At 46.4% G+C, this 23,293-nt stretch overlaps 2 protein-coding genes across 2 annotated transcripts in view; both read right to left on the bottom strand.

The window, feature by feature from the left end:
- Positions 1-178: 178 nt before the first annotated feature.
- Positions 179-14,270, bottom strand: znf628 (zinc finger protein 628). The gene is made up of 7 exons (XM_017706121.2): positions 13,797-14,270; positions 10,811-11,323; positions 8,047-8,119; positions 5,563-6,657; positions 4,294-4,654; positions 3,147-3,301; positions 179-2,434 (listed from the first exon to the last, which is right to left on the bottom strand). Exons 2-7 carry the CDS (start codon positions 11,179-11,181, stop codon positions 179-181), a joined length of 4,311 nt encoding a protein of 1,436 aa, XP_017561610.1. The 5' UTR covers positions 11,182-11,323; positions 13,797-14,270.
- A 1,733-nt stretch (positions 14,271-16,003) lies between these two features.
- The window catches only part of il11a (interleukin 11a), an 8,744-nt gene continuing 1,454 nt past the window's right edge, over positions 16,004-23,293 (bottom strand). The window contains exons 3-5 of the mRNA XM_017706028.2: positions 19,570-19,662; positions 18,278-18,439; positions 16,004-17,450 (exon numbers count right to left, since the gene is read on the bottom strand). Coding sequence (XP_017561517.1) covers positions 17,277-17,450; positions 18,278-18,439; positions 19,570-19,662 — 429 coding nt within the window. The 3' untranslated portion in view covers positions 16,004-17,276. The remainder of the gene's footprint in view (positions 17,451-18,277; positions 18,440-19,569; positions 19,663-23,293) is intronic.

Below are 23,293 nucleotides of genomic sequence, written 5' to 3'. Positions count from 1 at the left end.
TACAGTGTGACTGGATTAGGTTTAGTCACCTGGATTGTGGTAGACACCGCCAACCTTTGCCAAAACTTGACAATGTGTGCTAACAAAGGCGAGTGTCACTGGTTCAGTCAAATGAAGTAGTGTGATTGTTAGTAGGACAAAGTGCGCAGATAAATGGGAGTTCAGAGTCCTTCCAAGCTCAGCCCTCAGCCCCATGCACTCCAGCTGATGACAGTCTGCTCTCAGTTTCCAGAACCTTCTGCTCCTCGGGCGTCACTCCCTGCGCTGTGGTAACTTCTTTTTCCACATTCCTTAATCCTAAAGAAACCCCTCCCTCTGCTCCTTCTCTCAGACTGCTGGTACTGACTTCAATAATAACGATACCTTCTCCACCCTCTAACTGAAAGATGCCCTCCATTTGTCCCGCTCCTGTCCCTACGACTCCTCCAGGGTCAGTAAAACTGTCCCCGGCCTCTGAACCGCTCCCTTCACCTTCTATCAGTGCAATCATTTGGACGCTTTGTCCACTGCCTGTCCCCCCATCTATCTTAGCCTCGTTGGCCAACTCGAACACAACCTCCTGCCCTCCGAGAGGCATCAAGGCTTGGGCAGGATGGCAAGAAAGGCCGAGGTCTTCATTCTGGCCTTCACTGTAGCTGGAGCTTGGCTGGACATCATCACACTGAGGCTCTGTTTGGAAGTGAAGGACAAAAGATTTCTCCTCCACCCCTCCCTCAAGCCCTCCCATCCTTTCGCATTCCCTCTCTCCACCCCATTCTTGAAGCAGGTTAAGAGAAACCATCCCAGCCTTCTCTTTCGCCCCATCTCCCTCGCTGTCTCCCTCCGCCTGAAACCGAAGAACATACGACTTTTCCCTTCCCTCTCCGCTCCCTCCCTCCTCTTGTTCCCCTTCTCCTTCAAACTGTAACACGTAAGACCCTCCCTCAACCCCTCCTTCCATCTCCACCTTCACCTCCATCCCTTCCCCCTGCTCTCTTGCTCCCGTCTCCTTCTCAAAACATAGAACAAAGTGCTCCCCAGCGAGCGTCTCTGGAAGCTTCTCTGCAGCAGGCGCACTCCGGGGGTCACCTGCCAATTCACAGGGGCTATTAGTAGGGGCACTTTCTGTTGGGGCCACTGGTGTACCAGTGACTGTGGCTGAGACAGAAGGCGTGTCAGGCACTGGATTTAAATTCTGAGGTGGCATGGATGTTGGAACCTGAACGTTAAATTGCTGGGACAGATTTGCTGGAGAAGTAACAGCAGCAGTTGCAGTTGTAGTAGAAGTGGTGGATGGGGCTGATGCCTGAGTCGCTGGTGCAGGTGTTGTCTGTACCAGGGAACCAGATGCCTGGGCTTTGGCTTTGGGTTTGCGTCCACGTCTGGTTCTAGTGTTCCTGGTACGGCCGAGCGTTCCTAAAATGGGTCTGCTAATGGCTGTTGTGTTTTGGGGTGGGGCAGTAATGAGGGGAGTGTTATTATTTGTGAGAATGAACCTCTGCTGGGTTTGGAGTGGTTGGAATTGTGAGATTTGATTTTGAGGTGGCGCCAGGACCTGCGGCAGCGCTGGTATGGTCTGTACCAATGGGAGGGACTGAGGCGCTGAGGGAGCAGGAAGGGTATTTGCATTGGTTGCTGTGGGAACGAGGATGAGACTGGGCTGGTTTCCATTGGTAGACTGGCACTGAAGAAGCAAGAAGTTCTGGGATGGTGGCTGTACTGGTGGAGGAGGAGGAGGAGGTGGAGGAGGGGGCGGGGCTGGCTGCGTTGGCACCGGATTGGACAGCGGGATCAGCTGCAGGCCCATTGGTGTTTGGATCATGAAATAATTCTGCGAGGTGTTTGGAGGAATGTCCAGGTTTGGTGGAGAGAGGATTAGCGTGGAATTCCCGTCTGTGGAAAACAGCGAGCTTAGCCCACCCGCCGCGTTCATGTTCAAACTCAACGTGGTTGTCGTGGTTTCAGAAGCTCCACCCTTCCCTATGATCTTCCCTGCTTCTTTTACACATGTGGCCCCTCCCCCGCTGATGTGGGTCCGGAGGTGCCTTTGCAAGTAAGAGTGCATGACGAACTCCTTCCCGCAGTGCTGGCACTTGTAGTCCTTGCGAGAGGAGTGTGTGCGCAAGTGCAGCTGCAGGTTGGAGGAGTGCGTGAAGCTCTTGTGGCACTGCGCACACTGAAAAGGTCTCTCTCCGGAGTGCGTGCGCTCATGTTGCTTCAGATTTGAGGTTTGGGAGAAGGTCTTGCCACACACAGAGCAGGCGTGGGGACGCAAGCCCGAGTGCAGCTGGCTGTGTCTCCGCAGGCAGCTGGTGTTTTTGAACGACTTGCCACATTCCTGGCACACGTAGGGGCGCTCTCCCGTGTGCTGCCGCAGGTGGTACTGGTAATGCGAGCTCCACTTGAAGGTTAGAGGGCAATATGGACACTTGAAGGCCCGCACTCCTGTGTGCACCTGATCAGGAGGAGAGAAGCATTTGGAATATTTGTCAATAACCTAGGGACACATGAAAACATTCGAATCTAACTGATGCTTAAAAATAAAATATCAGCACTGGACAGATGTTTTTTAAAATTTGACAGCTTTTTGAATCAGCATCTGCTTCTGCACATCAAAAATACTGGACATCAGCACTGGTCCACAATGCCTACATCGGTCCATCCCTTACATAAACGTGAGGGACATTCATGGCATATCTACATTTATGTTCAGCAAATCAGCAAAACAATTACTGCTGTTCAATTAGTAAATCAGATTAAGAGAAGCTTAACCTGCAACTGCTGTATAACTGGTGTAAACATGCATAAGTGCATTGAGGTTCATGATTTAACTGAATCGATTTTGGAACATCAGAATCCATTATTATTATTATTATTATTAAATATTTTTTACAGTTTATTATTTATGTTCTTTTTCTGGTGAAAATAAAATTCTCAGACTATTTTCCAATGTAAAAAATTATAACACAAATGTAACAAAATGCTTGTTGTTTTTATTGTCTATATTCCATCACTGCTAACCAGTAACTGAAATAAAACAACCCGACTGCACCGCAGTTTAATTTCTAAACACACTGAATTCTTTGGTAATGAACAATAATCGATGCGAACGTAACATTAACACCTCTAAGAGGAGGAGTAGCGTTTTAAGCTGTGCAAGTGTTTACCCGTTGATGTATGGACAGCAGTGAGGATCTCTTGAAGCTTTTTCCACACTCTGTGCAGCGGTACGGCCTCTCGCCCGTGTGGTCTCTCATGTGGTAGCGCAGTCCAGATGAACCCTTAAATGACTTCCCGCATTCTGAGCAACGGTACGGCCTCTCTGTCATGAAAGAAGGCACAGAAATTAGGACACAGCCACAACCCAGGGAATCACCTGCAGTGGGAATAAGGGCATAAGGTGGTTCTTGGCCCTTATACTGAACTTCTCCTGGCCTGCCCATTGTAGCGTTTTCCCATTCTCACATCTTAGTAAGAGCTTCTCAATTACCTTATTAGTTGGATCAGGTGTGCTAGAGCGGAGTTACTCCTGGCTGTCAGAGGGTTCCTGACTAAACTTCCAAGAACAAGTGTATAAATGTACATACTCGAGATAAGATCAATCCCAGAAAGTGTGACGTTTATGATGAACGGCCAATCATGTGAAACATGAGGAGGAGTCAAGAAGGAAAAACTAATCATGTTACGTAAATTACATAGGAAGCAAAACATATGTAACCATTATTAACCAATGCTGCCATGTTACTGTCCCAAAATGGTCAGAAGGCAATCCCCGATTGTTCAGAAATGCAGCCTTGATTGGCCCCAAGAATCATTTCCGATCAGCTCTTTCACTCACACCTGGGATCCCTGCAAATCTGTTTGAGCTGCTTTCGCAGACAGAGCTCTACACAAGGCCAAGCACACAATAAACAGGCCAAACTTTGCCCATTCTTGCTCCTCATGGAATGGCCAAACGCGTTTGGGAAAATCTTTGGAAAAGTGAGAGTGGTAAGCTTCACTGCTTCATTCAGAAGCTGAAATTTTGAGTGCTTCCACATGTAACTTGGATGTTTGCGGCCCACTCCGAGCTGCTTTTTTGGAGATTCTAATCCTTCTGACGTTTGAGAAAAAGTTCCAGCTGCTGGGATTCAGACGATTCATCATCTTGGTTGTGACCAAGCCAAAGCCAGAGACGACCGTGACTGGTCAGGGAGTTCACTGTTCTCACAGTGGTTTCACCAAGTTTTAGTGATTGTGTCTACGACATTATAAAACTCCACCGTCTCATCCTATTAATGGGAACTTGGTCTTTAGACCGCCATGCTTTCTCACCGTTATTCGCAGTCGAGCTCTTGCCCCCTCCTCCTTTTCTCCCTGCCTTCCCCGATGCCCTGGTGGACGGTTTCCCCCCCGCCTGCCTCTCTCCCTCCTCTGTGACGGTGATGAGGCTGACATGGATCTCCCTCTCTCCTTCACCCTCGTCCCCCTCTCTCTTGGCAGAGGGTGAGGAAGGCAGGGGCAGGGAGAGAGAGAGCGAGGGAGGACAGACGATTTCGGCCTCGGCCTCAGCCAGCAGCCTCTGCTCCTCGGTGTGGGAGAGCTGGTGGTTGAGCAGGGAGGAGAGCAGGGGGAACGAGCGATCGCATGCTGAGCAGCTGAACTGGGAGCGCGACGGCTGGGACAGAGGGTGCACCTGGATGGAGAGGAAAAAGTGTTTTGCGGTGAAATGTATCAGTGTGATTATTTCACTGTTAAGTTATATAACCAATTCAGGATTCTGTTCCACGGTATTGAGGTGGTTACAGCCAAGCGAGCTCTCTCATTGGTTAGGCCTTCAGGAGCGGACCTGAAGGCCTTAGACATGAGAATAATCCTCAACGTAATTAGGAAGTGACAGAGAAAACAACCAAGCATGCTTTTGGCACAAACAGAGAGAAAGACATCACGCTAGGCCTTCTGCAAGTTCAAGATACATCACTGAGTATGAATATGAGCCTTCGTCTGACCAGGTTTCTGTTAGAAACGGGAAATGGAGGCGGCAGCTCTACGCCAGGAATATTTACTGAAAGAGCCACTGTGAAACTGATACAAGATGAAAAATGTACGTCAACAGCCACATGAATGGTCATGCGAATCGCTGTTAGCTTGGCGCCAACATATGATTGGAATACTATAGGGCCGCCAGAAGAAATTAGCATCATTATAGAGGTCCAGTTTTCACATTTAGGGCCCAAACTGAAGACCTAGCTCTAATAGTCAAGGTTTGCCACTGAATCCAGTAGTTATGGGATTGGCACTAGTTGTTCTTATTCTGGATAAGTTTAGATAAACATTAAAATGCAGTCTCAGAGATACTGGTAGAGATACCAGTGTTACACCAAAGTCTTAAGCTGTTGGTCTTTATTGGATGTTGCTTGAATACTTTATTGAATATCATTATAACCGATTGAAACCAGTAATAAATGTTACCAAAACCAATGCAGTTCAATCACCACAGTGAGACTGATGTATCTTCTCACACTCATCGACAAAACATATTGCCGTTCCTGTGCCATTCAGCTTACAACCCATTTCTACCCCACCGTTACACAGGCCACTCACCTGCGCCATGTGTCTGCTCAGCGAGTTGCTGTTTTTGAATCTCTTTCCACAGCAGGCACATTCCGACAAAGCAGCCGCTCGCGTAGTCGCGTCCACCGCAGGCATGGTGGCATCGGCCGACACGGAGCCGGTGAAGCTCTGGAGCAGATCATACTGAACCTGTCCAGCCCCGCCTCCAATCGCACCCAAACCAAGAAGCTCTGCCCCTTGTGCACTTTCAGACACTGCCGTGGTCTCCACCACCTCCTCGAAGTCTGCCAACAAGGGTGCCGTCCCAATCAGAGAAACTCCGCACCCCTGAGCTTCCTCTATGCCGTCCCCCGCGGTGACTCCGCCCTCATGTCCCGCCCCCAGGCTGTCCAAATGGAGCGCCTGATGCTCTTCCAGGTGCGTCTGGGTTCCAAATGTTTCATTGCAGCTGCCACAGCTGTAAAGCAGGACGTTAGCGCCCGTTTCCACCGCGTCTTCCATGCTAACTTGCATGTGGTCAGTGCTCGAGACCGTCGTTAGCACATTCTGACCGTTTTCGGACGATGAAGGCGTGGACGACGAGGGAATGTGGTGCGAAAGGAAAACCTGCCCGACTTCACCTTCCTGGCCGCCCACAAGGCCCACCATGTCCGAGATAGTCATGCCAACCGCCCTCAAATCGTCTGAAGTGGCGCCCTCGAGCACCGCCTCCACCTCTGCCCTCGGCCCCACCTTCCCCGCTTTGGCCCCCCCCTTGGCCTTGCCCTCCACGTGAGAGTTGCGGTGAAGTGCCAGGTTGGAGGAATGGGTGAAGCTGCGGCCGCATTCGCTGCAGATGTACGGCCGCTCTCCCGTGTGTATGCGCATGTGCTGCCGCAGGTTGGTTGACTGGCTGAAGGCTTTGCTGCACACCACGCAGACGTACGGCTTGACACCAAGGTGCACGTTCTTGTGCCTGCGCAGACTGCTCGAGTTCTTGAAGGCCTTGGGGCACCTGTCACACGGATACGGGCACTCCCCCGTGTGCTGGCGCAGGTGGTACTGGTAGTGCGAGCTCCACTTGAAGGTCAGGGGGCAGTATGGGCACTGGAAGGTGCGCAAACCTGTATGCACACTTCGGTGGACCTGGACATGAAATCATTAAGAGAAAATCAAATCATGATTTTAAAATAAGGGCGTCATTGATAATCTGTCAGTTAGAGCTGCAACTAAAAATAATTTTTGAAAAGCCAATTACTGCCACCCTATCAGGGTTAAGCGGTTACGATGGATGGACGGATGGATGAAGCCAGTTGTTCTCTGCCCTAAACACTTTCAATCATTTCTCGACTCCAAAATACCTGATTCAGCTCATCAGCCTATTATCCAGCCCTACTAGTGACGTAACCAGAGCCGGTTTATGAGGAGCCTGGCCACTTCCTATTTCCCCTGTTATATCAAAAACAGCAGAACAGCAAAGGGCGTCTGCGAGCAAATCTTCAATGAATGGGAGTGAATGGAGGTCAACGGCTAAAAACAAAAAGTTAAAATAGTTTCTAATCACTCGCCCAGAATCTTCCTTTCATTTTAGAAAGTAGAAGGATGCATTTCACTAAAAAAGCAAAAAATTATATATAAAATATATTTCCCTTTTCTACAGCAAATGGGTTTGGGCAGCGGAAGGCAGGCTTTACTGTGACTGAGTGCTGATTGTTTGGTGAGCATAGCAGCTCATCGGCCGTTTGCGCTCACAGGCGTTATGAACGTCCATGAGGCGCTGTTTTAAACTCCTATAAGTCGAGTTTAAAAGCTCTTAAAAATATAACAAATATATTATTTATATATTATAAATATATAACTGTTTCAGCATTTATAAACTATGATTTTGCTCAAATGCTCCACGTTAACCCATTCATTTTGGACTCGCTCGGGAGCGCCCTCTAGTGTTTAAGAAGCTAGGAAGACATTACAGAGGGGTTATTCTCCTCTCTACAAGTTCTCTCACATAAAAATACAATGCATCTTATTTTACTGCAGCATATCGGATTTTATTGCACTGTGGCAGGTGCCTCTGCTCGTGGCTAGAGCTTTTGAAAGGAATACTATGAAAGAACTTTTTCAAATATTCTGCCTTCATAATGTTAATGCCATGGGTTGTAAACTGTGGGGGGCGGCAAGGAATAGAACAAATCACTGATTATTTTTCAGTTCCACAGTCATGCCAAGGTCACAGTAATGTTTGTCTTTTCATCATCTCATTTATGCATTTGCTGATTGGAAGAACAGAAATACGGAGTCACTTCACAAAATCTGTGGTGGGTCGCAATCAAACGCTGCCTTTACAAGTGGGTCCAGGCGTGAAAAGGTTTTGGAACCTCCGTTCTAATACACTAACATGGAAACGTTAACATAACACACGGCATATTTCATTTTTAGGCGCTGTGCTGGACGGAACCAGAATATGAATATTGTGAATTGTACACCAGATCTGGGAAGAGAGTCCTACTGTCCAAGATGCTTGCAGGTACTGCTCACCTGTAGGAGAGAAGACCGCTTGAACGCTTTGCCGCAGTCTTCACACTTATAGGGCTTCTCTCCTGAGTGGGACCTGGAAAAAATGTGCACGTTGAATTTAGCCCCCCCGACACAAAACCAGACTCAGCTGACCGGTTCTTTCGGCAGGAGTGAAGAACCTCCTATAGTGACAGTAATCAACACATCGTTACATCTGTCCAGGCATGTTACGTGATCTACCTTCTAGCCCCTCATCCGTGGTCAGTTTCTGACGACAGAGCTGCTCTTGGCTGGACATTTTTGGGTCCTGGACCATTCTCAGCCTAGCACTGACACCAACATGTGTCAGCTGTGTCTGACACACTCGTGCTATTTTACTCTCTTTTGTGTCCGTTTTATTACTTAATTAGATGGATAAGTGACAAACCATCTTATTACACATCATGAAACAGCCTCGTATAGTTTCCAATACTATGTGGGCTCAGACCATCAGATGCTGTACAGAGAACCGCATCTCAGATGAGACAGCAGCTGCCATTAGAGTCGCTTGTATTTATAGCAGAAGGTCAGAGATTAGTGCCAGACTGTGACAGATATTTGCTGCTGCAAAAAGAGCTATGCCTTATGGCAGTGGTCAGCAACCTGCTCCTGGAGATCTACCTTCTGCCCAAGTCAAGGAGACCTTATGCTCATTTTTCAGTGTTGATTTTATTTTTGGGCTCTTCTAGAACAGATTTGCACACTTCAATGTTCCAAAGACACATTTTTCTCATACTGTACATTTCTAATCACCCTGTCTGAGCTCCTGTGTCTTTAAGGCCCGCCTCCTGATGAGCCCAGTGTGCTCTGATCGGTCAGCTCGCCCTCTCTGTTCTGATCGGCCAGTCTCTAGAGCGGTTGCGCCCCTACAGGTTCCGCCCCTGTTCTGCAGTCTGCAGACAGACCCTTCCTGAGCAGCTGCTTCACTAGCTGCGTCGGTTCTGCCGGTCAGCGTCTCCACGTGGCTACAACACTGAGCACGCTCTCCCTCCTCCTGTAGCCGCTGTGCGCTGTGTGAGGGCGTGCCGAGCTCGCCGGTAGGCAGGCAGTAAGGACTGTGTTACGAGATGATGTCATCTTGTAACACAAGAAAAGGGCTGGAATTCGTTTAAATGCACGAAAAGATAAATGACACACTAAATGAGTGCGAAAAGCTGGACAGGCCCCCTTTAAGCGGACTGATGATCTGGACCAGATGTGTTCAATAGGGGTTGGAATTGAAGTGTCCAGGAAAGTAGATCTCCAGGGGCAGGTTTGGTGACCACTGCTTTATGGTTTTTGAAGGACATCGATTTCATTTTGCTGTGCTTGTCCTGCGCTGTAAATAACTAAAGCTGTGTTGGATCAGCTTTCAAATCCTGTCAAATACAGTATTTTTGTTAGAATATTTAAAAGGGTAACATCCGCGTTCAGTCGATAAACAAGTTGATAAATTAGCTAACATAAGCTCACTTAAGACTTTCAATCACCTGAACTCTGAAGTGCTTCTTGGGTGACCTCACCCTCTCAGCCCTGACGTACAGCCACAGCACTCACCTGTATTTATCATGAGTGACTTTATAACATGTCCACTTTTTCCCTCAGATAAACATCTCATCCTTCAGTTGGAGCAATCCAGCAAAAAAAAATTCCCACCCATTTATACTTATTTAAAATTATTTTTGGAGAACCGCTCGGTGAACTCATAGCAGCCAACTTTACTGCCTCCGGGCTGCATCCGAGGAGTTGAAGCAAACTTCCTTTGCCATCTAGTTCTCTTGACTTCCCGTGATTTGCCCATCACCTCACCAAATACGTTGGCAGAGCTGACACAGGAAAACCAAGGAAAGGAGATGAGAAAGAAAATTGTATTCGACAACGTGGACACATTTCATTTAACTATGTCAGGGGGTGCAACCCAAATGATAAGAAGAGCCATTTTGTCCTTTCAACAAAAATCAATCCACTTTGGGAGCCACGATATTCAATGTCCATTTTACCATCTTGGCTGGAAATCTGTCTCGGTGTGCGCTGATGCGCTAATATAGGCTCCAAAATATAATAAAGCTTTTAAAGCTCTGCTTTAAGCTTCAGCTCAGCTATAGACGCCTTTCTCGCATCTCCAGCAGGAAACTTTTCCACAAAAGTGGAACAGTTTCTTGGTAGAGGTCTGTTAACATTTGAGTTTTTACGAGGTTGAAGTCACTTCTCGTTCGCCAGCTTCTTCTTAGAATAAGTGGTGTCTAAAATTCGAACAAGATGCCGAATTCAGCTTTGCAAATTTTTAGTGTTTGGCAGGTTCTCTCTCTGCAGATTAAACGTATCAGGAAACCTGCCGAGTGCTTTTAAACACAATTAGGTCCATTCGTCTCCAAATTATTGATGTTAGCCTTAAATCTCGTTGCCCTTTCGTGAGCTATTACCCAGGCAAGACTGTTGACAATCTGTTCACCAACCTTCAGGGTTAAAGGGTGAATCAGCAGTTCTACATTAACTCCAGCGTTTAAGACCATTTACTGTTAAACTGTGTTGAACGATCAGCAGAGCTTTATTACTAATCTGATTCAGCTGTGGAGCCGCAACAGGGCAGTAAAAGAGCAGCATGTTGCCCACCCCTGCTCCATGTGCAAACAGCCAAAATCTGACAGCATAGTGCTACTTTGGACCAACTGGTGAAGCAAGTCATTACAGGAAGGCCTAAAATCATCTGTATGGAAGTTGTTTCTGGCAGATGAGCCTAATAAAGTTGACCTATCTGAAGTCTCACCTCTGGTGGTACAGCAGGGCAGACGAACCCTTGAAGGCCTTGGGGCAGAGGTTACAGCGGTACGGCCTCTCGTTATTATGGCTACGCTGATGATGTGCCAGCCTTGAAGACCACTTAAAGCTCTTCCCACAGTCCAGACACTGGTAAGGGTGCTCAGGATTCTGGGACCCCGTTGACGTCGACGACGTCACCATCTCGACGCCTGTGAGCACGACCGTTTCCGTCTCCTTCTCCTCTTCCCCACCCTTCTCTCCATTGTCATCCGCCTCTTCTACTGGGGTGAGGAGGGATGGAAATGGGGAGAGGGAGGAGGGGGGTTGTGTGGGAAGAAGTTCTGTTTGGACTACCAGGGTGGCCACAGTGTTGGCCATTGTACCCCACAAGTACAGCAGGCCAGTGCAAACAGCTGGGGATGTAGTGCGTCTTAATTGCCCCCCTGGTTTATACTGTGTATTGCAGCCATTGCAGATGCGTAGTGGAGATGACGGCTCTCCTCAGCTGGACGTCCAGGTCCTGGAACAAAATGTGTATGTTAAAAACAGCCATGTGCATTTTTCACTTCAGCTATCAGAACTTTATCAATAAACTGAAAACACCCTTTATTTCTTTCGTTTCCACTCATAACAGCCACCAAGTGCACGTCTTTCATATAGTCAAGACAGATTTCTGATGAGATTAGATACAAGTCCATCCCCTTACTTGAGAAAGTCAAAAGAAAGTAAACAAATAGACAAAAAAAACTGGAGTTTGCTTAAATGCTACAGAGAAAACAGGGCTCCTAACAACCACCTGGAAGACCTGGTGGACCCCAAAACTGCCCTAATCAGATAAACAGCACTCAAAGCTTTCATCTATGAGAGAGAGGAGAAGATCAAGCTGCTTCAGATCTGAAAACTTCCACAGGTGTTTCTGTCCATCCTTCCACTGTGAGAAGACCACTCAGCGCTGTGGGTCTGAAAGGATGTGTAGCTGATCAAGAAGAACCTCACTGAGAAAAGGAGACGGACACATCAAACAAAGAAGCTGAACGATGGACTGACCACCACAGAGTCCAGACCTCAACACCACTGAATGGGTTTGATTGACTGATTTGATATACAGAGGTTCAGGGTTATGTTATTATTATAGGACTGAGTTCTGCTAAAGCCTGAGTAGACTGATAAATCAATGTGATCGGTTATTAATCTCAGTGTTACTGAGCTCTGCTAAAGCCTGAGTAGACTGATAAATCAATGTGATCGGTTATTAATCTCAGTGTTACTGAGCTCTGCTAAAGCCTGAGTAGACTGATAAATCAATGTGATCGGTTATTAATCTCAGTGTTACTGAGCTCTGCTAAAGCCTGAGTAGACTGATAAATCAATGTGATCAGTTATTAATCTCAGTGTTACTGAGCTCTGCTAAAGCCTGAGTAGACTGATAAATCAATGTGATCAGTTATTAATCTCAGTGTTACTGAGCTCTGCTAAAGCCTGAGTAGACTGATAAATCAATGTGATGATCAGTTATTAATCTCAGTGTTACTGAGCTCTGCTAAAGCCTGAGTAGACTGATAAATCAATGTGATCGGTTATTAATCTCAGTGTTACTGAGCTCTGCTAAAGCCTGAGTAGACTGATAAATCAATGTGATCGGTTATTAATCTCAGTGTTACTGAGCTCTGCTAAAGCCTGAGTAGACTGATAAATCAATGTGATCGGTTATTAATCTCAGTGTTACTGAGCTCTGCTAAAGCCTGAGTAGACTGATAAATCAATGTGATCAGTTATTAATCTCAGTGTTACTGAGCTCTGCTAAAGCCTGAGTAGACTGATAAATCAATGTGATGATCAGTTATTAATCTCAGTGTTACTGAGCTCTGCTAAAGCCTGAGTAGACTGATAAATCAATGTGATCGGTTATTAATCTCAGTGTTACTGAGCTCTGCTAAAGCCTGAGTAGACTGATAAATCAATGTGATCAGTTATTAATCTCAGTGTTACTGAGCTCTGCTAAAGCCTGAGTAGACTGATAAATCAATGTGATCGGTTATTAATCTCAGTGTTACTGAGCTCTGCTAAAGCCTGAGTAGACTGATAAATCAATGTGATCGGTTATTAATCTCAGTGTTACTGAGCTCTGCTAAAGCCTGAGTAGACTGATAAATCAATGTGATCGGTTATTAATCTCAGTGTTACTGAGCTCTGCTAAAGCCTGAGTAGACTGATAAATCAATGTGATCGGTTATTAATCTCAGTGTTACTGAGCTCTGCTAAAGCCTGAGTAGACTGATAAATCAATGTGATCAGTTATTAATCTCAGTGTTACTGAGCTCTGCTAAAGCCTGAGTAGACTGATAAATCAATGTGATCGGTTATTAATCTCAGTGTTACTGAGCTCTGCTAAAGTCTGAGTAGACTGATAAATCAATGTGATTATCAGTTATTAATCTCAGTGTTACTGAGCTCTGCTAAAGCCTGAGTAGACTGATAAATCAATGTGATCAGTTATTAATCTCAGTGTTACTGAGCTCTGCTAAAGTCTGAGTAGCCTGATAAATCAATGTGATCAGTTATTAATCTCAGTGTTACTGAGCTCTGCTAAAGCCTGAGTAGACTGATAAATCAATGTGATCAGTTATTAATCTCAGTGTTACTGAGCTCTGCTAAAGTCTGAGTAGACTGATAAATCAATGTGATTATCAGTTATTAATCTCAGTGTTACTAAAGCCCGACCACAGGTCATGTGATGTAAATGCCACTAGCCTACTTCCTGCTTTAAGGGCAACACGACCGAAAAAAAATGCACAGGGGTGTGAAGCGCGTCAACACGTTTTGTAGAAGCTTCGGCTGATTATTGATCAACCTTCCCCTTTAAAACCCCTCCCCCTCCTCTTCCTCCCCCCGCTCCCCCGCCTCCCCGTGTGTCCTGCTGTGTTGTCTGGTGCAAATGACAAATACATGGCCGAGATTAAGACAAAGCGGGTTAATGTGATCAGCGCACTCACCCCGTCAACGCCAGCAGGGCTGATCGATCACTTCAGCGCCGGTGTGCTGGGTTTACTGGTCCGGTGTCGAGCCGGCCTGCTCGGCTCCATCTCTCCGCTCCCCGCCTCGATTTCTGGAGCGACTCGCGGTTTTTCCCCTTTAATGCACTTACGCAAAATGCGTAAATGACCGCGGCCCGTGATGATTAACTTAACCCGGGGGGCTTTAATCGGGCGGGGGTCCGCAGTGATGGTCCATACAACCTTAACAATAATCTGGAGCACAAACTAACCAGCAGTCACCCGCCTGCCCGCACCTCTCACCAACCGCCGCGCTGACTGGCTCCTTCTGCGCCTCGGTTCTCTCCTGTCATTGGTCAGCAGCGGCGATGCGGCTACATTGCCGTTAAATTAGGCGCAGAATCTCCTTTTAACGCTCGAGAAATGCGGACGAGCTTCGAGTCGTGTCGCTGATATTTGTAGTTTGCACGTGTGAGTTTTAGTGCAGTCTTAAAAACAAAACCACACGCTCCTATGTGTTCGCTGGTCGGGGTTCGCGCTAGCGCTTCTGGGTAATGTAGTTTTTTCTGGAGAAGAGGCCTGAACGCCTCCGACTCCAGTCGTGCTGTCTTACATCCTTCAGTGGGTTCTTTCGTGAAGACAGCGTGTTTGCTGCACCAAAAAGGGTTGTTATGAGCCCGGCGTCTCAACGTTAGCGGAACCCGTTCCAGAAAGGTTCTGTATAGAATCGTATGCAGCATTTTCTCCGTCCGTCTGAAGAACGATTTCACCAGCGGAGAACCGTTTCAGTGGTTCGTCTACAGAACCGCAGCCTTTGTTAAAGAACCCGTGAAGACTTTTTAAAGTGTACCAAATTGAATGCCAGCAAGTTTCTTTCTTTCTTTCTTTCTTTCTTTCTTTCTTTCTTTCTCTCTTTCTTTCTCTCTTTTCTTTATTTATTTCTCTTCTTTCTTTCTTTCTTTCTTTCTCTCTTTTCTTTCTTTCTCTCTTTTCTTTCTTTCTCTCTTTTCTTTCTTTATTTCTTTCTTTATTTCTCTTCTTTCTTTCTTTCTTTCTTTCTTTCTTTCTTTCTTTGACATAATTCAGATGTGGAGATGTAAACTGCCGTTCTGAGTGGTCTGACCTGAAATGGTTCAAGTGTATTCACTCCGATTTTTTCACAGATCTTAAAACAGTTTTAGATGAAAAACTCCTTGAGACCACCGGTGGCTCCAAACCGCACTTGGTCATGTTCTTCATAACGTTCATACTCCATAAGCTCCATTCAGAAGCTGGGTGTCGTGTGAGGCTGTAGCTCTTCTCTCCAGTCTAATAGACGGTGATGTCATTTTAAACCCTTATAATAAAAGAAGCTGAACTTTGTTTTTCTACTGAAAGTCGAGCCGTTTTTCCCCAAATCTGGGCTCTAAACTATAAACAGACGGCGTCTCTTCAGTGATCTGCTCTGGAAACATGACTTTCATAAAATAACACAAAGAACAGTTACTGAATAATATACCTTACGATTAAATTCAGAGGGACAAACCAAAACATACCCTGGAGAATAAGAGGTTAAAACATTAAGTGATTTATTTATTTATGCATTTTATAAATAAGGTCCCCTACACTTTATCTGCTATCCAAAACCACCAATGAACTCTTTTTTTGTTTTCTGACTGTTTTTTTGGGGGGGTCTATTTTGCCTTATAACACCCTGCATGTACCCCTCCACCATGAGTGGATTTAAAAAATACATTTTAGGCCAACTTTCTCAAAACTGTAAAACAGCATCAGTGTGTTTGTAAGCATTGTATGCAATACTTTTCTGTGAGGGAGCTTTTAGCTGGTTGGTTGGTTAGTGTAGTGGGTAACACCTCTGCCTTCTACCCTGTAGACTGGGGTTCAATCCCCCACCTGGGTAAACACCCTACACTATACCAATAAGAGTCCTTGGGCAAGACTCCTAACACCACCTTGGCCTCCCTGTGTAAAATGATCAAATTGTAAGTCGCTCTGGATAAGAGCGTCAGCCAAATGTCGTAAATGTTTAGAGGTGGACGTCTGGTTCCCATCACCACCACTGTGGACAGTTCTGACTGTGAGCTTATCGAGAACAGAGCGTTTCACACCAGGCCGCCCTGAACGACTTCGTTTATGTTGTAGACATTTAACTAATGCATCCAAGACCATCCTTCAGCTTTTCCCAAACAAAAGCAGGACCACAGCGCTTCTGCACATGAATTGCTTTATTGTATCTGGCACACCTTTCACCTTTCTGTCAGAAAACCATACGACGTACAGCATGTGTGGCAAGTTGAAGAGTTTCAATAGAGTTTAATAATTTCAATAGATGATAATGCCTGATTAGAAGTAGTATAAAAGTATAAAAAAGACAGAAGTCTTGCTTCCGTTTAGTGAAAATAAATAACATGAAAAATGTAATAAATAGTAAATAGTGTATCAAAATACTAAAAAAAAGAAAAGAAAAAAAAACCAGAACAGAATAATGTTGATATTGCGACACAGTGATGAAGATAGAACTGCCGGAGCAGCGGGGCCTTATATCATAGAAAACTATAATATAATACACATTCGCGCTATACAGAGCAATTTACATTCGGGAGCACGTATGTACATCTGTACATTACCAAAGTATCACAATATCACAATACATAGTATTTTAAGGCTTGGCTTGTCTTTTCTAATCTTTATTTATTTATTTATTTATTTTTTAAAACTTTTTTTTCCATTTAGTGTTGCTTGAGAACAAGTTCTGAATCATAGAATTCAAATACATGAAACCCAGATATGCTGTGCAAAGACGAAGAAGCGAAAGGTTTTAGGTCAGTGCTTCGTGACACTTTACAGCTCCTCGCAACTTTCTCACCCGGCACCAGCGCACACCTTACACGCCCAGCAGTCTTGCTACATCTAGTGGCAAAACGTTATAACCTTGGGAACGAAATGGGAACACGCGCCTCGCGGAGAAACAGGAGGCGTGAGAAAAGTACAACTGGTTAAAATTGGAGGCCGGAAGGGCGGCTGGAAGACTGTACAGGGAGAGAAGGAGGAGGGAAAAGGGAAAACGGGACGACGTAAAATAAGGAAGAAGAAAAAAAAAAAAAAACCAAAACCTGGGAAACAAGATGACTTTTCTTTTCCAAAGAATCAAATAAATAACGACACCAAATAAATAACTAAATAACTGCTCAATAAATAAATAAATACATAAATAACAAACAGGTTGAATGCAAAAAAAGTGGAGAGGGAAAGGTTTTACGGTTTTAGGTGAAGTGATGTGGACAGGCAGGTGGAGTCGCTCTGCGGCGAGTGCGGATCGGCGGCGCCGAGGCCGAGGCCGGTGCCGTGCGATCAGCTCGCGTTTGCCACAGGCTGTAGCCTTACGGGGTAGTTCACGGAGGACTGGACAGAGGATCGGTTGTAGTGTGTAACCATCGGCTGGAGTTGTAGTGACGGTGGGGTGCGATTGGCCGAGGCCCATCACGCCTGCATTTTGGACTTGAGGCTGAGGAAGGCTCGCGCCGCCCAGTCGCAGAACAGCCGGAACTTCTGCAGGAGCTCCTGGGACGACTGGTCCATCTCCCAGTGGAACGAGGGAGGAGGAGGGAGGGAGGGGGAAGGCACTGAAATACGAGGGGCCTCCACTCGCATCATCTAGGACGAGAGAGAAAGAGGTCAGGCTATACAAAAACCAGTACATCTACATGTTTCCGCCTGTTCAGCCTACAGCAGGTTAGCCCCGCCCACTCACACTGAAGTTATAAGGAGGGTTTCAGCTCAGACTGCTTTTTGAATCAGACACAGCCAATCAGAGCACAGCTCATTTAGGCGTATCAGCCTTAAAGGCACAGTAACAAAAACAGCTTGTTTATGACTCTAAAACCCACAAAGCTCGTAAGTGGACAATCGAGAGAATCGCCCTTTATGATCTCTTGGGTCATAAATTCTTCAGTTAAATGGCATTCGGTCCAGACCAGTATGAAACTGGGTCAGCAGGACGGATACTGATACAGCTAATACAGCTAGTAGAAGTTCCAGTAACTGAGTATCAGCCAATATAATCACATCTGGTCAAACAGGAAACTCCAGCATGTTGAGTTATGCACATTAAGTTGCTTTCCTGACTGATACGACGGTCAGACTGTGGACTGTCGACTTAACCAGGGTCCTAAAGGTGAAGTCTGTTCTGTTCTCTGTTCTGTTACTTTGACTCTGGTGATGTTTGTGTTAAAGTTCGCTAGTTCTGTAAATTCCTGTAGTGGATTTGAGTTGGTGGGGTCGACCAGCTTGGTAGGGAATGTTAAGAGGTTGCCTAACGTTACAGCTGATGCTCACTGCGGAATAAAAAGCGACTGTCTGTGAAACATCAGTGACGGGTTTTCTCAGATTGTACGAAATACACTGAACCTGAATGTCGGCTGATTTGATCAGCCCAGCTTTAGATGGTGGACACAGAGATGTGTGAAGCAGGTCATATTTACCTGACGGTGTAGCGAGGTGATCAGACTCTTAATGTGTGAGATCATTTCTCCCAGCTTCGGCGCTGAGCTGTGGTGGTGCTTCCGTGTCACTTTGTTTAGCCACTCGAAGTGGTGCTCAAATGACTTCAGGTCAGCATGAAGCTGAGAGAGAGTGGGCTTCAACTGTGTGAAGGTGAGAGAGAGACATTAAGCACATTAACATTAAGAGACCATAAACAAGTCATTACTCTGTTATGTTTATAATCATATTCCCATGTACGACTGGATTAACCTCTCGAACTGTAGGCTCATCACTCAGCTATTAATCGTTTGGAAAATATTAGGAAACTAATATGTGTGAGATTAAGTGAGGGCCAACATACGGACCCTGTCGTATTCATAGCTATACCTGGAAACTGCCTCCAATAGTAAAGTCAAAATAATCCAAACGTTCCCCACGAAACACCAACAAACCTCCTTCACCACTGAGAGTACCCAGAATCTTCTACCTCATTCACACTGCTCTAGAATGTTCTCCCCCATTAAGTGCTCTAGAATGAAAGGGGGCAGTGAGCACACTTGCCCAGAGAGGTGGGCAGCCCTATCCATGGCAATTGGGGGTTAGGTGTCTTGCACAAGGACACCTCAGTCATGGACTGTCAGCACTGGGGATTGAACTGGAAACCTTCCGGTCACAGGGCCAGTTCCCTAACCTCCAGCCCACGACTGCCCCCAAGTGATCTAGAATGGTTTCCCCCCATTATGTGTTCTAGAATGTTTTACCCATTAATGTTTTCCCCCTTTAAGTGCTCTAGAATGTTTTCTCCATTTTAGTGTTATAGAATGCTGTCCCACATTTACACTGTTCTAGAATGTTGTTCTCCATTTACAGTTCTAGAATGTTGCTCTCCATTTACACTGTTCTAGAAAGTTGTCCCACACCCACACTGTTCTAGATTGCTGTGCCCATTCACATTGTTCTAGATCTCCAACATTCACACGGTCCTAGAATGCTTTGATTCACATTGTTTTAGAACATTTCCCCCCATTCACACTGTTCTAAAATGTTCTCCCCTATTCAGTCTTTCCACAGTGTTGATCTCCATTCACAACATTGTCTTTTATTTAGACTGTCCTCTATTCACGCTGGTAAATTTGGCTTCTCAGTTCTTAAAGCTAACTGGGAGCATTAGATGGTGTTTATCGGGAAAAGTTGGGTCGCTGCTCTGGGTTCAACTCTGGCAAATGCAGTAGAGACTTATAGGCCGTGAGGTGAGGCAGGCAGACAGAGAGACGCTGGCTGGGACACGCACCTCCAGTGAGCTGAGGTCATTGGCTCTGCTGCTGATGGCTGGAAGAGATTTGAACCTGTGGTGGTCGATCACCGAGTCAAACTCTTGGTCGCTCTGAAAGGACAAAAAAGGAGAGAAAGTGCTTCAATAAACAGATCAGAAACTGCACGGTTCAACACAGCAGGGAAACATTGCTGTCCCACAAAAGCAACGTCATGGCACTGCGCAGAATTTCCCATGGCTAGAGACTACCTCCAAGCCCTGATCCAAGAACAGCTCCCAGTGACCCCCATTGCTAAAGTTAGCAACCCTGAGGAGGAACGTTCGACAGTGGCCTTGAATCAGTTAGCAGGAGGCATCCTTTAAGGTTACCGCAGAATTACAGAGCTCCGGAGTCACCCAGAGTTCAGCCGGGTGCAACCTCCGAACGTCAACACTAAAGAGTTGGTGACCTGAAGCCACAGGATGTTTTCTACAGGAAGAATAACAGCGTATGCAGTGAGTAAGGCGCTTGGAGCAGAATGGACAACACCAAGATGTGGGGAAACTCCAGGGTCGGGGCTAAAAAAAGGCCATTATGACGCGCCGACACTTTCCGTTCCCACCACTAGAGGGAGACACAAACATTTACAGAGGAGCCTGCTGGGCAGGTGGGCCAAGTCAAAACTTTTCAGCCCTTGTTTGTTAATGTGTTTAGTGGGCATAAACAAGATATGAGCCACGCTTGCTTTGAAATGTTGTTAACCCCGCTAATGGGCAGTACAGACGTCAGAGGCCCGCTGATTGCGAGCTATGAGTAGTGCTAATAGGCTGATTAGCCTGGCAGGTGTAGCGCACTGCATATGTGTCATCGAGGCTCCGTCAGATGAGAAGAACAACAGCGAAAACAAGAGTCGCTCAGCAAGCCCAGTTTTCCAGGGCCATTCTTCCACTGTTTGCCTCGGTGTGTTTTTTCCTTTGTGTGTTGTTTTGTTGTTTTGCTCCTTTCGCATCTCCTCGAGCCTTTTTTCTCCAATGCTCCGTAGCATATGCCAAAGCTATGACACACTCCATCCATTTTTTTCACCACTTCTTTCCATCTTTCACCACTTCTGATTTTCATCTCGCTTAATCTCTGCAGTCTCCCAGACGTTCCCTCGCTCTCGCACACACCTACGTAGACATGCTGCTCAGACGTTTGTCCATAAGTGTTGTCTGTTCTCCGCTTATCTCCCCGGGTACTTGTCCCATACCTCATTAACACAGAGACACGTGCGCCCTCTTGGATCCTGACCTCACTCGCTTGCCTCTCGCACCCACCTCACCTTCCTCCTGTCTTCCTGAATGCAAATGCGGGAATGTGATAAATCCACCTGATTTCTATCGGAACTCTTTGCTGTGACGACCGAAAGATAAACAAGCTGTCCCACACCTACACAGCCCACAACTATTTACAACACGGGCAGGCTCGCGCTGTCTTAGAGCCGAACGGAGTAAATACACCCTCACCAGCTAATGCACGTTAACACGTTCTGTGCATGCAACCACAGCAGCCAGCGCACACTGGTTTACTGCTTTCTTGTGGGGACTTTCCGTCGACACCCACCTATTTTTCTTTCCTAGCCTTGACCCCTGTAAAGTGGGAACTCCGCGCGAGAAGAAAAGAAACCAAAATAAATGTTAGTGAGAAAACTAACAAACTGCTTTCTTCTTAACAGTGCACTGGGGGCCTTTTGTCACAGGTGGTGTCTTTGATAATGATCTGCCTTCACATCTGGCTCACATGCACCCAGCAACGAAATGCACCAAACATCCCTTTATGCACACATACAGTAGGGCTGGCCTATCTCACCTCCACGGCATCAGATTCGGAGCCTTCCAAACAGTGTATCTTGCATTGACATACCCGAGTGCGTTCTAAAAGCCCTGAAAGAGAGGCAGCAGATACAATCTGGAGGGTGAGGTCAGACTTTCTGAGCTTCAGAGAGAGTGCTTGAATGTCAATGAGACCCCGTAGCCATGACTCAGACACTTACACGGACCAAAGTGGTGTTGCGCTCTATAAAAGCATTCAGGCAATACGGTTTGACGGAAAGGTCAGACCTGAAAGAATCGGCGATGGCTGCTGGGCACGCCAAGGCTCTGGGCCCTCTAAGCTTATACCACCACCTCACCTTTTAGAGTTGGCTGCTAATGGAAGGCTCTACTGTACTTTTCACCTTCCTCTGCCATGCGCCTCACTCGTGCTTGTAAACAGGCCTTCGCGACAGCCATGGCAACGCGAGGGGAGGACGTGCTTATGTTTCCGTGAGGGAGGTGTGGTGGAGAGGCCTAGCGGAGGTGAGCGCAGAATGAATGGGTTCAGTCCCCCCCCCCCCCCCTCCCCCCAAAGCTACGGACTCCGATCACTTAGCAACCTGGCAAAACTTGACCAAAACCTCCAGGCCCTCAGTCATTGACGTGTCGTCCACACCAGTAAAAGGTGGACAGGGAGGACAGAGTGGGTCTCAAAACAGACTTTAAGAAGGGAAGGTTCAGTCTGCTGCTGGTCATGGATGACATGTGGTCTGCGTTGTTTTAGTAGTATTGAGAGATAATGAGGATTATAACACGTTAACACTCCATCGCTGCCGCTGTTTTTGCACTAGTAGTTCCTCGAAAACCCGAAACCCTCGTTTTACCTTCTTAGCTCGTGTCTCTGGTCATATCAATCACATAACATACGACAAAACGTCTTGTGTTGTCGTAACCTTTTATTAAAGTGTAATGACTTTTGCTCTGTGTTCTGATTTTTTGATTTCGCCGCCATGCACCTACCGGCCAGCTCCGTGTTGCGCTCATTACTATTTCCGATCCACGCTGATTTTAGGAGAAGAAACAGGACGAAACAGTCCAGTCAAAACAAGCTGTGTCAGTTGTAAGACATTCTTTAGCACCCAGAAAGCACGAACTCAGTGCAGATATCATTTGGCGCAGCGATGCCACAATCCATTTTGAAAACAGATCAATACCACTCAGCACTCGCTACTGCTGTTCTAGGTTACAGCCTGGGATGATGGCCAGTCCTGGGCCTGGATCCAAATTTCTGTTGTTTTAGCCTGATACAGCGCTCCAAAAATGAGCGTTATCTGCACCCTCATGGATTCAAAGCCACCGCAATCTGCCATCACTGCGCTTAGCATGATTAATGCGGACCAGATGAGTTGAAAGGCCGTGCGAGTTTGTGTGTGTGTGCGTTCTGAGAGAGAGAGAGAGAGAGAGAGGAAGAGAACACAACTGTACTCTAGCCAGCTCCCACATTGCTGAACAAGGCCAATTTGATGGGATTAGCCATCTGAACATCATCAGCATCGCTCAGGGAGAAAGTGAGCTGTGGCAGCGAATCACTGAATCGACTCATTTCTTGAACCGACTCCTTCGTCAAGCTAGTTAAAGGGGCACTCCACCAGTTTTTTTGAAAGTTCGTCTTCACAGTGCAGGTGATAGGAACCAGACGTCCACCTCTAAAAACTTCCTCACAGAAAGTTCCTACATGGTACATGACGTAGTCATGAATATGACAGCATTCCAACATTCCAACATATCAACATTCCATGTAAAACTGTAAACACTCAGGAGACCCGTGTGGGTTCTCTGGTGGTTCTGGATGGTAAATAATGTGTCTATGTCTGTGTTGTAGTCATGGCGACGTCTGGTTCCCATCACCACCACTGTAAAGACGTCTGAACCGGTTCACACCAAACCCTCTGAATCTCTCTGATTACAT

This window comes from Pygocentrus nattereri, chromosome 3, assembly GCF_015220715.1.
Source record: "Pygocentrus nattereri isolate fPygNat1 chromosome 3, fPygNat1.pri, whole genome shotgun sequence".
NCBI lineage: Eukaryota > Metazoa > Chordata > Actinopteri > Characiformes > Serrasalmidae > Pygocentrus > Pygocentrus nattereri.
Note: the sequence above shows the minus strand (reverse complement) of the source record. Positions and strands in the feature narration are given on the sequence as shown.